Source organism: Henckelia pumila, chromosome 3 (genome assembly GCF_033568475.1).
Source record: "Henckelia pumila isolate YLH828 chromosome 3, ASM3356847v2, whole genome shotgun sequence".
Lineage (NCBI taxonomy): Eukaryota > Viridiplantae > Streptophyta > Magnoliopsida > Lamiales > Gesneriaceae > Henckelia > Henckelia pumila.
Genome location: NC_133122.1, coordinates 49,734,610 through 49,751,597, shown reverse-complemented (window position 1 = coordinate 49,751,597; position 16,988 = coordinate 49,734,610). Strand labels below are relative to the sequence as shown.

The window sequence follows — 16,988 nt, the reverse complement described above, 5'->3', positions numbered from 1 at the left end:
GGCCCCTAATGCCATAGGTTATCCTACTTGCCCGAAGTGTCAGAAGATGCATTCGGGACCTTGTCTATTGGGAGCAGGAGTTTGCTACCACTGTAGGGAGCCAGGGCATCAGATAGCTAACTGCCCGAGGAAGAAGAACACTGCTGGTAGAGTGTTCGTCATGCAGGCCGAGGAGGTAGATCCAGACACCTCCTTGATCACCGGTATATCTTATCCCTAGCATTTTAATAATTCTCCTTTGGTTAAAATTTCGTCTTTATTTTGGAATTGTTGTTAATTTGGGTTATTTAACTGCATGTTAGAATAGGAAGCATGTTTTACTTGTGATTAGAATTAAGAATTAGTAGTGACTCGTTGGAGAAAATTTAGTAGTGGTATGAAATTGTTGGAAATTTTCTGCGTGCAGGGAGAATTCTAGTTGGAGGCAACTCCACGTTTGCGTTGCTAGATTCAGGGGCTACGCATTCGTTTATCTCCCTGGAGTTTATCAGGCGGGTAGGCATCACACCTGAGAGTATTGACAGTGGGTATGATGTTACTATGTCGTCAGGGCAGATTATTTCTACCTCGAAGGTTATTCGAGGACTGGAGTTGGAGCTACAGGGACACTCCATTCGAGCAGATGTGGTGGTTTTGCCATTGAGTGGATTCGATTTGATTTTGGGTATGGACTGGTTGACAGTCAATAGAGCTTCGATTGATTTTCGTCGGAGATCAGTGTCAGTGAGACCTACAGTAGGCGACCCGTTCACTTTTCATGCATCTCAGAGCAGTGATATTCCTCAGGTGATATCTCTTATTCAGGCGAGGAAGCTGTTGAGACGGGGTTGTCAGGGGTTTCTAGCGAGTATCGTCACGACTTCAGCGCCATCTAGCAGATCATTATCAGAGATAGAGGTGGTTCGTGATTTTCCGGAGGATGTTGCAGGAATTCCACCAGTGAGAGATGTGGAGTTCAGCATCGACTTAGTGCCAGACACCGTGCCTATCTCTAAGGCACCATACAGACTTGCTCCTACCGAGATGAAAGAGTTGAAGGAGCAGATTCAGGAGTTGTTAGAGAAAGGCTTTGTTCGTCCTAGCTTTTCTCCGTGGGGAGCTCCGGTGTTATTTGTGAAGAATAAGGATGACAGCATAAGACTGTGCATCGATTACCGAGAGCTCAACAGGGTCACATTGAAGAACAAGTATCCACTGCCGAGGATAGAGGATTTATTTGACCAGTTGCAGGGAGCTTCGGTGTTCTCCAAGATCGACCTGCGATCTGGTTATCATCAGTTGCGTGTTAGAGATGCAGATGTGTCTAAGACTGTTTTCAGGACACGATATGGGCATTACGAGTTCTTAGTGATGCCATTTGGGATGACCAATGCTCCAGCGGTTTTCATGGATCTCATGAACCGGGTCTTTCAGCCGTATCTAGATCAGTTCATCATAGTCTTCATTGATGATATTTTGATCTATTCTAGGAGCATCGAGGAGCATAGACAGCATCTTCAGACAGCCTTGCAGACTTTGAGGGAGCATCGGTTGTATGCCAAGTTCAGCAAGTGCGAGTTTTGGCTTGAGCAAGTGGCATTTCTTGGCCACATTATTTCGAGAGATGGGATTGCAGTTGATCAGTCTAAGGTTGAGGCAGTGCAGAATTGGGGTATTCCGAAGAATGCTTAAGAGATTCGCAGTTTCTTGAGTTTGGCAGGGTATTATAGGAAGTTCATCAAGGGTTTTTCCTCTATTGCAGTACCCTTGACTTCCTTGACCAAGAAGAATGCGAAGTTTATCTGGAGTTCAGACTGTCAGAGGAGCTTCGATCAGCTGAAGGAAGCGCTCACTACTGCACCAGTGTTAGCGATGACAGTACCACATGAGGAGTTAGTGGTGTACACCGACGCGTCTAAACTAGGTTTAGGCACAGTACTTATGCAGTGTGGCAAGGTTATTGCGTATGTGTTGAGGCAGCTGAAGGCTCATGAGCAGAATTACCCGACGCATGACTTGGAGTTAGCAGCAGTGGTTTTCGCTTTGAAAATCTGGAGGCACTATCTGTATGGATAGAAGTGCAAGATTTTCACAGACCACAAGAGTCTCAAGTACTTCTTCACATAGAAGGAGTTGAATATGAGACAGCGCAGATGGTTGGAGTTGGTGAAGGACTATGACTGTGACATTAGCTACCATCCGGGTAAAGCTAATGTAGTGGCCGATGCTTTGAGTCGGAAGTCGTCAGTGGTATCATGTTTGACCGTACAGTTACCACTACAGAGCGAGATTCAGAGATTTGACTTGGAGTGTTATCCGAGTGGTCATGCACCGAGCTTGTTAGTGTTGACGGTGCAGCCAGTTCTGCGAGATCGGATTAGGGATGGACAGTCTACTGATGAGGAGTTGCAGCGATGGAGACAGAGAGATGAGGCTAGGGGTAACCTCTTGTATACAGTGGTGGATGGTATCGTTCAGTACCATGGTAGGATGTGGGTACCGAACGTCGATCAGTTGAGAGCTGATATTTTAGCAGAGGCTCACACATCTTCGTACTCCATTCACCCCGGAAGTACGAAGATGTACAAAGATTTGCAGCTATTGTATTGGTGGCCCGGAATGAAGAGTGACATCGGGAGAGTGGTGTCAGAGTGCTTGACTTGTCAGCAAGTCAAGGCAGAGCATCAGCGTCCAGCAGGACTTCTTAGACCTCTTCCTATTCCGGAATGGAAATGGGAGAATATTACGATGGACTTTGTGGTTGGCTTACCGAGGAGTGCCAGAGGTTGCACAGCGATTTGGGTGATTGTGGATAGACTCACCAAGTCAGCTCATTTATTGCCGGTGAGGACTACTTATTCTTTGACACAGTATGCAGAGCTTTACATCAGAGAGATTGTTAGACTGCATGGCATACCAGTGTCTATTGTGTCAGACAGAGATCCGAGATTCACATCTGCGTTTTGGAAGAGTCTGCACACAGTTTTGGGGACTAGGCTTTTGTTCAGCACAGCATTCCATCCCCAGACAGATGGTCAGTCTGAGAGGGTGATCAAGGTTCTCGAGGATCTTCTGAGAGCTTGTGTCATTGATTTTCGGGGCTCTTGGGAGACTAGACTGCCATTAGTGGAGTTTACCTATAACAACAGTTTTCAGTCGTCTATAGATATGGCTCCTTATGCAGCATTGTACGGGAGAAGATGCAGATCTCCTGTGCATTGGGATGAGGTTGGTGAGCGGATTTTACTGGGTCCTGAGATTGTGCAGCAGATAGCTGACATTGTGACTCAGATTCGGGATCGGATGAGGAATGCTCAGAGTCGTCAGAAGAGTTATGCAGATGCCAGACGACGAGATTTGGAGTTCGCTGTAGGTGATCACGTATTCCTGAAGGTGTCACCTATGAAGGGAGTAGTGCGTTTTGGCCGGAGAGGCAAGCTTAATCCGAGGTATATAGGGTCATTCGAGATCTTGGAGAGAGTTGGCACGTTGGCCTACCGTTTAGCTCTACCACCAGGGCTAGCGGCAGTGCACAACGTTTTCCATGTATCCATGCTACGAAGATATGTCTCTAACCCGTCGCATGTGTTGGATTTCGAGCCCTTGCAGTTGCCACCAGATCTAGTGTATGAGGAGAGGCCAGTGCGGATCTTGGCTAGGGAGGAGCGGAAGCTTAGGACGCGGGTCATACCGATGGTCAGAGTCCAGTAGCTAAATCACTCAGAGGAGGAAGCTACTTGGGAGACCGAGGCAGACATGAAAACTCGCTACCCGGAGTTGTTCAGGTAAGTACTTTAATTTCGAGGACGAAATTCAATTTAAGGGGGGAAGAATTGTAACACCCGCTATTTTAAATACGTAAATCTGCATGCATAATTAGGGAATTTAATTATTTAAATTTGTGATTTATGGGTTAAATAATTATGTGAATTATTTGTGCATGATTTAATTTATTTTTAAGCATTTAACCCATAATTAGTGATTTTACGATTTTTAGTATTTTAATTGTTTTGATCGCGTAGACGGGACCGTGGACGGACGAGATGACAACTTTCTAGCCAATTTATTTCATGAGCATTTTTAGAGCCCTAAAATATTATTTTGAGTTTTATTACCTCAAAATTTTTAGTATTTAATTTTATATAATTTTAGGAGTCCATTTTTATTCAAATTTAGCCATTTTAATGACTTTTAATTATTTTTAAAATTCCATTAATTTGTAATTTCGGGATTTTTATATTTTTAACTTTAGTTATCAGACTTCTTTTCTTAATTAGAGTTTTTAATTTATATATTCTATATATTAAAATATTTATTAAATTTTAATTTCCTCAAACCTATTTTATTAATTAAAATTTAACCTAATCTACCCCAACCCCACAACCGATTCCCTTCACTCAGCTGCCTCACCCCACCATCTTCATCATCTTGTTCGGCCAGACATCTCCAAGGAGGTTTCATAGCCGAGTTCCTTCGAAACTTCGAGTGTTCGTCGTCCCGTCGTCCCGGAAACGTTCTACGTACGTTGTTCAATCGATTTATTCGGTGCAAGGCATGATTTTCTTCCATTTTTTTCGTACCTATCAGATATTATATTGTGTGGATTGTGTATGCATCAAAAACTTTCAAGTTTTTCAGAAAATGGTTCGGTTGTTTCGGTTTATGCGCAAGGTTCCTTGTTTTCCTTCTTCATGTTCACGTTTTCAGGTCCACCATGGCTGGTATGGCTGCTGGTCAGAGTCCTAGGTAGGGTGAGGAGGGTCTGGACCGAATGGCTCGAGTGGCTCGAGCCAAACGTGCCCAGGAAACCACCTAGAGTCGATCGGGTCCCAAGGAAGCGTAGCTAGGGTTTCGGGGAAGGGGGCTCGGCGGATGACCGGTGGGATGCATGGGCCGGGGGCAGGGGCTAGGTTCGAACCGCCCAGACGTGGGCTACGTCTGGGCGACGGGGCTCCGGCCAGGGGTGGCCGGAGCAGGGCGGCAGCAGCCCTAGAAAGGCTGCTGCTCGCGGCGGCCGAGAAGGGAAGGGAAGGGAAGGGCTGATCGGGTTTAGGGTTTCAGGGCTGGTCCGGGTCGGGTCTGGAAGTTTGTGGGTTAAGTTAGTTGGGTCCGGGTTTGGGTTAAGTTAGTTGGGCTCGGGTATTTTTATTTTTAAGTTTTTAGTTTAATTAATGATTTAATGGGCCTAATTAAATCTCAAAATTTAATTGGGTTCCATTTAATTATTTTTGGGTTGAATTTAATTATTTGGGCTTAAATAATTTTAATTAAGTGAGCCCACTAATTTTTATGGGCTTTAGGGCCCATAAAAGTTATTGGGCCAGTCTTTGGGCTTTTGGGCCCATTGGGTCAGTTTAAGTTGTTTTTGGGCCTAGAATGTTTTACGGGCTTTAAATTATTTTAATTGGGCTTAGAACAATTCTATTGGGCTTAAGTATGTTATTGGGCCAGATTTAAGTAATTGGGCTTGAGTGTTAGGGCCAGCAGTCCAGTACAATCCATGAGAAATTTGCATGTGTCCTGATTATATATATAATTATTTTTATGCATGGAAGTTATTTTAATACTTATATGTTAGTAAGAAATTAAATTAAATATATATGAAGGACACACATTTTATTTAAGTACATGCATTCATGAAATAATTTTATGCATAATTAAATGTTTAAGGTTGAGCAATAATAAAATATTTTATGTTGGAAGTTGAAGTAGTGTGACAATTTAAGGGGGATTCGTCCCCATATGTGAACTATTGAAGGGCAGTTTACTGCCAATTTAAGAGGTGATTCGTCACCGCCACGTACGTTGGTTTCCACGCTGATCAGTATTTAATGTATGATTTAAGGTTACACTACGGATACAACCATGCGATGTTAAAAATTTAACTGCTCAACAATGTTTATGTATTATGTTATTTAAGTTAATTTAAGTTATGTTTATGCCATGATATTTTTTTTAGCATGCTCATTCATGTATATGTTATGTATTAGTATCAAAGTGATTTAAATTATTTTAAACCCTTGTTATGTTAGCATGTTGGGCCTCTAGGCTCACTACACTGGTATGGTGCAGGTGAGTTCGCAGAGGAGGATGTAGCTCCTACCGGCGGCGAGGACATATGAGCGGACATGCAGTGACCTTGTGACCGTGATAGATGTCTGAGTCACATTGCATGTTTAATTATGTCAGCATGTTACACTTTTTAATTATTTTTCAGTGGTTGTGGTTTTGAATATTTTATTTGAATATTTTCAGTGCATGCAAATTTTACATCATTTTTCTTATGCAGTATTTTTAATTAAATGTTTGACTCAGATATTTATTTTATTTAAAGAATGCAATTTTTATTTAAGTTATTTATTTATTTATTTTAAATCTTTTTATTCTGTGCATGTATGTATGGGCATATATGTGCATATTTTATTTAGTAAGTATATATATATAAAAAAAAAATTCCGTATATTTATTTATTAATTATAGAGTTAGGGTCGTTTCAGAATATGCCTTTTAAAATTTCACAGAGGAGAAATGCACATTTTTAATATTTCACATGGGTGTTTGATGCAAATAACTCTTTTAAGTTGTGTTACTTTTATATTTAGTTCTCATTATTTTTTGTAAAATGTTAAATAAATATAAGTTTTTATGTAACAAATTTATTAATTTAGATTAGATGGATGAAGATAATTTTGACATTTAAAAAAATATATTCATTCTTTCAAATTTGTATACAAAAGGGTTGACCTCAAGGTCCATTGGCTCATGCGAGGATTAAATCGAGGGATATCCACGAGCAGTAGAGATCTGATGGAGAGAGCAATATCTCATAGGGTACCCCACAATTTTTCAACAGAAAATATGTCTCATACGAAGATCGAACCCGCAACGCTAGAGAATATCTTCTCATGTCTTACTAACTCGAAAAAAAAATGTATATGTAAAATAATATACGATTTTTTTAATTATCAACATATAATAACAAGTTGGCAAAAACTCCTATGAGACGGTCTCAAGGGTCATTTTTATGAGACGGATCTCTTGTATGAGTTATCCATTAAAAAGTATTATAATTTATGCCAAAAGTATTACTTATTATTATAAATATGGGTAGGGTTGACCCGTTTCACGGATGAAACCGTCTCACAGGAGTGTTACTCTAACAAGTTAGGGTCATCGTATAGTTTTTTTGTTTACCTAAAATACAATCTATCTTATCAAAATAAAAATGATTTTACTACTATTTTTTTAAAATATTGTTTTGTAATATTACCTTTTACTAATAATTTTTTCCATTATAGACATTATCTTCTATCATTTCAATTTCAAAAATTAATTATATCATATCAACTTTCAAAAATATTGATAAATTTCATTTTAAAGTTAAAAAAAAGTATATTTCATTCTATAATTTTTTTATAAATTACACTCAACAATTGTGTCACCTTATTGTCACTCATTGTAAAAATGGTCCTGGTTTGACCGAGGGTAATACAAGGTAGTTGAGATTCTAGCATATAGGTAATATTTAAACCATGCATCCAATGATTTTTATTTTTACACATATGCGTAATTAATTATATATTGTTGACGTGGCAAATCATGAGATATTATCATTAGGGTAATACACATATGCTAGATTGAAATCTACCGGCAATACCACCAGTTCGACGGAAAAAGATCCATTTTATTAATTACTAAAATAATATATATTTATAATTTCTAAAAAAATAAAAATAAATATATTTTTATAATCTTATTTTTAATTGAATATAATTATTCAAAATATCTCTATTTTTATTAACTAATAAAATAAAATATAAATTGGCTGTACGATCCTCTCCCCCTGCCCCAAGCCTCTCCTCTCCTCCCCTCCATATACACACGCCACCACAGCAGGCGGACACCCAGAAATTCTCGCGCAGATTTTGTTTTTTTTTTCCTTTCAAGAAATTGAAGCTATGGGTTCTTCTTTCTACAAGCTCTTGGTCACTCCTGATTTCAACTCTCAGCTCGTAAGAAATTTTGTCCACTTCTAATTCCTAGTCTATTTTTTTTTTCAATCCGAGCCGTGAATCAAAATAATGGTGATTTATATATGAATCTGTGTTGCAGAGATTGCCCCCGCAATTTGTGAAAGAACATGCAGAGATTTTGCCGCGGAAGGCCACACTTAGAATCGGGGCGGGAGAATCTTGGATAGTTAAGGTCGAGAGAATCGGGCACCATCATTTCTTTACCGATGGATGGGAAAAATTTTCCAAGGATGTTGGTTTAGAGTTCCAGCAATTTTTGCTCTTCTTTTTCGATGGAGAATCGGGATTCAACGTCTCTGCGTATGGGATGACTGGTTGTGAAAAGGAGCTTATTAGTGTTTGCGGCGGGTCAGAAAAGCAAGGTGGGTGATTTTGCTTCTTCCACTCTGTTTAGAAAGCTTATTTGTGAAAATCGAAAACTTTCTTGCGCATGTATGAACAGGAGACAGCGTCTCAAGTCACGAAGATTTCGCCGTGGAATCGGAAAGCGGAGATGAAGATCATGTGAAGATCGTTGTTGAAGAGGGTGATTTTCGTGCCGGGAAACAAGGGAAAAAATGGCGATTCAGTGCGGAATTGAAGAAACAGCACGAGACCGAATTGGTATGTGTTTTTTGTGATTTACGATTTCTTGATTTAAATGATAAATCTCAAAAATAATTATTTCAATTCAAAATTCAAGCCTAAATACATTTGTGCTTTCTTGTTATACGCAACAGGAAGTTCCCACAGACTTCGCAAAGGCTACCGGAATCGCTGAAAATGGGAACATTGTAATACTAACTCATCCGAAATCAAAGAAATGGCCAGTTTTTGTGACGTCCAGGAAACTGCAGGAAGAGAGCTTCGCTATGACTGTTGGGTGGAACGATTTCTTGGTTGGTGCAAAGGTGACGATAGGAAGCACGATTTTGTTCGAGTTCTTGTCTAACGGCGAATATACAACACTGGAAGCGAAGGTGGTGAAGAATGGGGGACATAGATTGTATTCTCCGAAGAAGAGAAGAGGGAGACCCCCAAAATCTTGCAAGTTTTCACAATAAATCTTGGACTAAATTAAACTAAAAGTTTAAGTTATATTGTTTGTGGAGCTTACTTGCTTCAGATTTCTGTTTTTCATGTAGGCCGTATAAGTAAACAGCTCCAGAAATATGTTTGTGGATGATATTCATTCTATGTGCTGAATTTGAGCCTATAGCTTCGTTTCCTTTTACTTTGTATTGGTTAATACATTTGCATTCTGAAGAAACAATATATTGAAGTAATAGACGACAATCCTCCTTCGACATTGGACAAACAAGGATGCAAGAATCAGATGATTTGCATTCTGAACCGAGGAAACCAACTAGGGAATTGATGGCACTAAACTAAATTTACATATTTAGTCTTCCTACTTCAATTAAACTAATACAAATACTAGCAAAAAAATGGAAAAAACTAACAATTGTAAAAACGGGAAAGAACTTTTTCCAACAAAAAACCGATCTTTCAAAAACAAAAAAAACAAAAAATTAAGTAGCATACATTACGTTTTGAAACAGGAATTAAAAGCTGATGAAAGGAGTCGTGAAACAATCAACAACATTATGATAGGACATCTTCTCCAGCGTTGTCTATGGAGTATGGACATGTTTTTTTTTAAAATTATTTGACTAAAAACAATCGTTTCTTTAAAATGTTGTCAATTGGACAAATTTTATTATATTAAATAATATATAATATATATAAGTAAATCAAATACGGTACAATTCACAAGCAATGCAACAGCACTCATTTAAATGCCTGGCCCTTCTCGGCTTCTCGTTTAATTACACTGGATTGGACTTCTATTTTATTTTAATATTTATTTACACTTTTATATAATAAAAAATTTGAAAAAAAAAATCTAAATTTAAAACGTTATCTCGAGTCTGAAACGGGTAATAACATATCCTCACATCTAAAAAAAATACATTCGAATTGATGATCCCTACTCTATTCTAGTGAGTCCCTCCCACCCGAAATAATTATTATGTACTATTGAAAATTTGAAAGCCATGAACAATACGTACATAAATATAAAGACAAACCAAATATTTTCAGGTAGTATGGGTACGTATTGAATATTTTTATATACACATGCACGTAAATGACATCGTTTGCGATTCATGTGTCCCCCAAAAGTAGTGAAGGCCGGTATGGGTCAAAACAAAAAAAAGCATGCTGGAGTCCTGGAGATACTCAACCAATCATTTATGGATTCATTTGTGATTCTTGATCTTGGCTGCAGACAAGGTACAATTTTTTTTGTCTTTCTTGCACATGTGTCAAGATCTTACAGGTGCTGGGAAATTGATCATGAGCTCAAGGACACTCAAAAATATTTGTTGCTTGTTGGTAGTGAAATATTTTTCCACATCGGAAGGATATAATTCTTGGGAGCCCTTAATATAGACAAGGGCAACTCTCACCTCTTGAGCTACCTTTTGAGGTGAGTTAGGTCCAAATCTTATTTCTAACATGGTATCAAAGCTCAGGCCCTCCGTGTGTGTTGGACCGCCCATAATTGGGCTGCTTATAGTTAGGCCACCCGTTAATATCTGCACGCTCCAGATGTTCATTCCTGGACGTGTGGAGGGTGTATTGAAATATTGTCCCACATCGAAAGAATATAATTTCTGGGAGCCCTTAATATAGACAAGAGAACCCTCAACTTTTGAGCTAGCTTTTGAGGTGAATTAGGTCCAAGTCTTATTTCTAACAGTTGGAACCGATATCATCAATATTCTGTACCCCAAGAATCAATTCCATATCGTGCTTTGTTGGCCGATTGTGATCTCAATCTGCGTCTTACTACCCTTTGCATTTCATCTCCGAAGCAATAGGAATGGCTACCCACTATGGCCCCAAAAAGGGAGACGAGTCTTGTTTGCGTGGCCGGTTCGGCATCAGGGCAAATGTGCCAAGGTTTTTCAAGATCATTTCCGACTCGGAAGCGCACAAACTTGTGAGTAAATGGTTCTTGATATATGTTCCAAGATTTGATTTTTGTTTGTGATCAGGATGGTATGTGGAATATTGTACATCTTTTTTTCGATCTGGTCTTGTTTTTACCATCATGTAATTAAGTGTGTAACTTGGCAAGATTGGGAATGCCTTCGGTGATATATCAAATATGTGTGGACTTTGGTTTTTAAAGTAATGTGCTTAATTAACTGTACGTGATTTATGCTGCACTAGCTTTGTTTCTTTTCATCCTATACTTGTTATGGTTTTATGGTAATTGAGATATGTTTCCAGAGGCTTCCTACTGAATTCACAAAAAGATACGGGAACTATCTGCCAGCCCGTGTCTTTCTCAAGGTTCCAAATGGTTTAGTTTGGAAAATCGAACTGATACACTCCAATGGTGAAACTTGGCTAAACGGAGGATGGCAGCTGTTCGAAGAGTATTATTCTATCCGAATCGGGCACTTCTTGACATTCGGATATATTGGAGATGCTTATTTTGAGGTTCACATATTCAACACCACTGCTACGGAGATAGAGTATTCTTATTATGATTCCCTTGAAAGAAACGCCGGTAGGAACCAAGTAGCTGAAGCCGAGGAAGCTGAATCCGAATCCGAATCCGATGATTCTGTCGTGTTTGTGAAAGAAATTTCGGCAGGGAAGAACAAAGGAAGAAACTATCAAGATGTTGATGATGACGCAATGTCATGGAAAGAGTCAAGGAGGAATATGCGAGAATCTGATGGCGGCTTACGTGCGGAGAGGCTGAGGAGATCAGCTAGGGGAAAACAAAATACCTCATCTACTGCAAAAAACAAGTCAAGATTCCCCCATTCATCTCCAAATCATCGATCTGATTTCCGTGAGTCGTGTTCGCGTTTGAGTCTGTTTAAATCTTCTCACACATCTGGTGATTCGACTTTGAATGTTCATCGGAAAATGTGTGAATCATTGCATCACCAAGATTTGCTATCACATATTGATTCTAGGGGTTAAACTTTATTGAAACATGATATCAGGGGATTTTCTGGTCCTATGCAGTTTGCACTATTGTGACAATCTTTTGTTTATATTTATGCAAATAATGTTATTGTTTATGCAGCTGAACACAATGAACCAGACAGGAAGCAAGTGCAACTGCAGGCAAGGGATGATAGCAACAGCTTCAAAGCCTATGAGAGGGCATTAGAGTTCATGTCTGTGAAGCCAAACCGAAACCCGTTTACCATAGTCGTGATGCATCCATCTTACGCCTGCGCTGATCGTTCGTTTGTGGTAACTCATCTATATATTGATATCTTTAAGTAGTTAATATTACTATTGCTGTGGCTACTTTTCATGAAACTTAGTTTAAGGCCTTTGAGCCCATGAATGAAAATCACTGATCAATAATTTTATTTTTCGTTGCAAGAATATACCATCAGACTTTTCCAAAGAAATCTTGCTTGAACTGGGAAATAGCTCGATCCTCCTTGTTTGCGAAGGGAAGACATGGCAAGTAAAGTGCATCAATTATAGAAACCGGGGAGCTTCACTCTCTTCTGGATGGGGAAAATTTGTCGAGGACAATGATCTTAAAGCAGGGGACGCTTGTGTGTTTGAAGTGTCTAAAAGGATCAACCTCGAATGGGAAGTTATTATTTTTCGTCGTTGATTGAAGTTATATTAGAGACTTGGAGGATCAAAGAACAAAACATGTGTTATTTATTTGAAAAACTGATGCTGTACGTTTTCTGCATGCTTCGGTTAAACTTATGCAGAAATTAGTGATCCATGTCTGGCGGTGAACAAAACAAAACTAATTAGTCATCTCCTAGTTAATTTATATATATGCTCTACTTCTGGTGATTGCTGATATTCACTTAGCAATTTCAACAATGAGTTTCTGTGATCTGCATCGTTCATATCTCAACTGAATTCGAGTTAAAAGTGTAAGCAAACTCGAGCTTGTAAGAGATGGAGTATTCTATGTGATTCTCACAGATATTTTCATCATCTATAAAAATGGAATATAGATGATTTTCTTACATTGCTAATTTCAAATTCTTAGACTATCCGTCTATCGATCCCCATCATTGGAAGGATGTGAAAACTTGAAGATGTGATTTTATGAAGTTTCAGTCCTTTATTTTTTTTTCAATGATAGGAATTCTTTCCAGGTGCAAGGTAAATAAAAAAAAATCCAAAAGTTTGCTGGTATCTTACTATTTTTTAGACTGGCAATAGCATTGAAATTCTCTTAGGAATCTCTCTGTCAATACGGAGCATAGTATTCAAATAAACAATAAGCAACATTCTACAGTAGCATGGAGCACATCTATTTGGCTGGGATCACAGTTGAATATGTTTAACTCGAATGGGACGTTATTATTTTTCGCCGTTGATTGAAGTTTAAAAGACATGGATTGGCTATGTGTTGGAGACTTGGAGGATCAAAGAACAAAACCTGCAAACTATCAATCTCTTTTGAACTTTATATGCTCAAAATGTAGCCTTTTTGAGTCGATTGATGCTAGAAATTTGATCAAGGAACTGAGTTAAATGAAGATATGAGTGATCGGTTCCTCATTTGTCTAAACAGGGTACAAAACTTGAGTAAAAATACTTTGATATTGACATTCTGCCCATAAATATGAATTGATGCATATATATATATACTGTATGCACACACACAACGAATGCATAAGGTGTAAAAAATGCGCAATTATATTGTAACCGGATAACACATTATGTTTGGAAAGTTTAGATCTCATCTCTATGATATTTGTGTCATTCACAGCTAAAACATATTCTACATTTTGGATTCCTTTTGTTCGTTTCGATAAAAGTAAAGTTTAATCATTTATAAATTTGTTTGAACTTTGTTTTTGTCATCACTCATCAGTTCGATTTTTTTATGGATTATTATTCTATGCGCATAAAATTATCATACAAAGTACTAATTAAATATTGAGCAAAGATTACACATTTACCAAACCCCGCAACCGTGGTTAGCTTTCTTGTTTGTTTGTTTTGTTTTCGCTTGTGTAGATTAAATATATTTATTGAAATGCAAATTGATATGGCATTGTATACTGATTTTGGAAAACATTTCATTTACGGTTGTCGGTTGCCCTCTTCTTATCGCGCATTTTACCTTCCATTGAAAATTTGAAACTCTTTACCAGATGTGAACCCATTTTACTTCGAAATTTTTTTTAAGGCAAGTCACGTTTCAATTGTAATGTGTAACTATTTGTATACATGTAAAATCACTTAGTGACGTACCTACATGATCTCGAAAGGGTCCGACCACCCACCCCTGAAATTTTAAAAAATTTGTATTATATATAATCTCTCTTTTAAATGCAAATTTAATTGTGAGACCATCTCCTTGAATTTTTTTTTAAAAAAATAATATAGTACTATGTATATAATATATCTATAAAATATTAATTTAATTATACATTGATTAAAATGATATTTGATGAATAAGATAAAAATAAATTTATTTTGGACTATAATAAATTTGGCATTAATGCATTGTGCTTTGTATTTCACATATTTTTTTTTAAAAAAAACGAAAAGCCTTTTGGCTTGAATGTAATAAAGAAAAATTGTTTCAATTTGCTCAGTTTTATCCATCTGATTTCTGTATGATGTAGTTAATAAATCTTAAAACTAATTTGATAACTTTATTTTTGGCATGCGAAATGGCAATCAGTTCTCTAAAGTTGTTGGGATTAGCAAAATTGCTTATAAAAAAATATTTAATCAAATAAAAACCAATTATATACTTTGATATATAGATTTAATTAATCTTAAATTTAGCATTTAATATCCGTTATAACTATAAAGATAAAGTTTTCACCAATGAAAATCATGAAAAAATCGATTCGTAATAGGTTGAGATATGATATATTGTTAAATAATTGTTTGATATTATATATTGAGAAAGGTGTGTTTGAGACAATTGATAATGAACAATTATTCAGCACTTTTAAATAATAAAATCTCGATAGGTGTTAGTAAAAACATATGGTACATGACATTTATTATACGTTGTGTTCTATTAATTTTTAAATTTGTTGAATTCGTCCTCCGAGTTGAAAATCGTGGGTATGCTACTAGAATCACCCGTAGATATATACATGACGTATGTTTCATTAATTAAGCATAATTACAAAAAAATAAATAGCTAATTGTCTTTCATCTGCACACTATATTGATGGAGTTTCAAGAAGTTGAGAAGCAAATTAAAGCCATTTACCGCGTCGCCAAGGTATGAATATTCAGAGGTTTTCATTCCTCTGAGTATTCCGATTACACTATAGGATATGAGACGGTATATGAAAGGTCGAACAGACTCATATATAAAATATTACAATTTAGGTATATTCATTTATTGTTTTGTGTTTTAACCAATAGCAATTTTTTTAGTGTTGTGATCAAGTTGCTAATAATTGGTGTCGGTCTAAATTTTGGTGTTATTAATTTAAGAAAAAACGATAGTATACTAATTTTCAATTTTGATTAAAAATAATGAAATATTGATGTTTACTATATTTTTGAAAATATAATGGACATACAACTATGTAACTATATTATAATGATTTAGAAGATGTCTACAGTTATTGTTATTATTTTTTTTTCGATCATGAAGTTATCGTTATTAATTACTCTTGGCATGTCTTTTAAAAAAAAAAAAAAATGCTCTTGGTGTCGTATCTGTGTATATGTATGTGTTATATTTATATATATAATTCTAGTGTAAATATAATTTTAAATATCGAAAATTCTTGGGTAAACCATGCCAATTTTTCCTTCCAAAAAAAAATAGAAAATTTTTCATTTTCCATTAAATTTTATATCCGAAATTTTATTGCATTTTATCATAAAATAGAGGTTGTTCGGAGAAAAAAGTTATAGCATCGATCCTAAACCCGACTTTAGAATTTTGAGCTTCTATTATATGTTATATGGAGAGGGAGAGTCTACAGTTATGAGCCCATTCAAACAGGGTAGTTATATTAATTGCACGTTAATTATGAGTATTATTTCTGGACTTCATGGTACCATTCAAGTTAATTGCCATAGGCATGGGCTAATAGCACATAAATAAATTAACATTATTTTAGTAATATATATATATATATATATATATGTATGTATGTATGTATGTATGTATATATATATGTATGTATGAATATATGAGAAGTGTTATTCACACTCCAATTTTTGTTATTTACACTCCATCATCAATTTTTATATCATTTATTGAAAATATTGACCTTCAATTAATTGTTATTTATTTTTAGTAAATTTATTGTAATCTAAAATTCCTAAAATAAGTTATCCTTAAAAAGAATCCTAAAATAATTTATCTGAAACTTTATTAATCAAAAAGTAAGAGTTAAATATGTTAATATCCTTAAATTTTTTAAAATATACAAAATAAATACCGAAAATCTTTCCTTTCAACTTATCATTAATCTTTGATTCTATTTTAATTTATTCCAAAATTTTTGAATCAAAGTTTTCAACGCTTTAATATTTTAATATTCTATTCCATATGATCATATTTTTGTTGTGGATTAAAAAATTAATTAATTAAATTTATAACCATATATTATAAAATAAACATCAATCTTAATAAATTTTTGTTTTAAAATAAAATATTGTCTGTAAAATTTGTAGTTAATTTATATATAAATTGTTTCAAAATATAATACAAAGCATATACATGTAATTTTAAAATTTAGTGCGTGTATACGGTGTATATTTAAATCATGAGTATTATAGTTCAAAATAATATTTTTATGTTAATTTTTTTTTAGATATTCAGTAAAAAAAAAATTATACGAAATAACAAGATCCTTTTACATTTTGCACTTTATCTAAAAAAAATTTAACAAAATATTGGTAAATTAAAAGTTTGTACATCTCAATTTTTTTATCTGTCCTTAATTGCTATGAATAAATTTTGAGTTACCGTAAAAAAAATAA

General features: G+C 36.0%; 2 protein-coding genes across 2 annotated transcripts; both read left to right on the top strand.

Moving 5' to 3' along the window:
• Positions 1–7,854: 7,854 nt before the first annotated feature.
• LOC140893340 (B3 domain-containing protein REM9-like) lies at positions 7,855–9,197 on the top strand. Its single transcript, XM_073302397.1, has 4 exons — positions 7,855–7,991; positions 8,092–8,374; positions 8,455–8,615; positions 8,732–9,197. Exons 1-4 carry the CDS (start codon positions 7,938–7,940, stop codon positions 9,053–9,055), a joined length of 822 nt encoding a protein of 273 aa, XP_073158498.1. The 5' UTR covers positions 7,855–7,937; the 3' UTR covers positions 9,056–9,197.
• Positions 9,198–10,779: 1,582 nt separating this feature from the next.
• On the top strand, positions 10,780–12,945 carry LOC140893004 (B3 domain-containing transcription factor VRN1-like). Its single transcript, XM_073302076.1, has 4 exons — positions 10,780–10,998; positions 11,292–11,865; positions 12,106–12,278; positions 12,415–12,945. The coding sequence occupies exons 1-4, from the start codon at positions 10,879–10,881 to the stop codon at positions 12,655–12,657; spliced, it is 1,110 nt and encodes a 369-aa protein (XP_073158177.1). The 5' UTR covers positions 10,780–10,878; the 3' UTR covers positions 12,658–12,945.
• The last annotated feature ends 4,043 nt before the right edge of the window (positions 12,946–16,988 follow it).

Coding starts and splice junctions, on each gene's coding strand:
- LOC140893340 (XM_073302397.1), top strand. CDS start 7,938: ATGGGTTCTTCTTTCTACAAGCTCTTGGTCACTCCTGATTTCAACTCT. Junction 8,375..8,454: donor CGGCGGGTCAGAAAAGCAAG/GTGGGTGATTTT, acceptor ATGTATGAACAG/GAGACAGCGTCTCAAGTCAC. Junction 8,616..8,731: donor AACAGCACGAGACCGAATTG/GTATGTGTTTTT, acceptor TATACGCAACAG/GAAGTTCCCACAGACTTCGC.
- LOC140893004 (XM_073302076.1), top strand. CDS start 10,879: ATGGCTACCCACTATGGCCCCAAAAAGGGAGACGAGTCTTGTTTGCGT. Junction 10,999..11,291: donor ACTCGGAAGCGCACAAACTT/GTGAGTAAATGG, acceptor ATATGTTTCCAG/AGGCTTCCTACTGAATTCAC. Junction 12,279..12,414: donor GCGCTGATCGTTCGTTTGTG/GTAACTCATCTA, acceptor TTTCGTTGCAAG/AATATACCATCAGACTTTTC.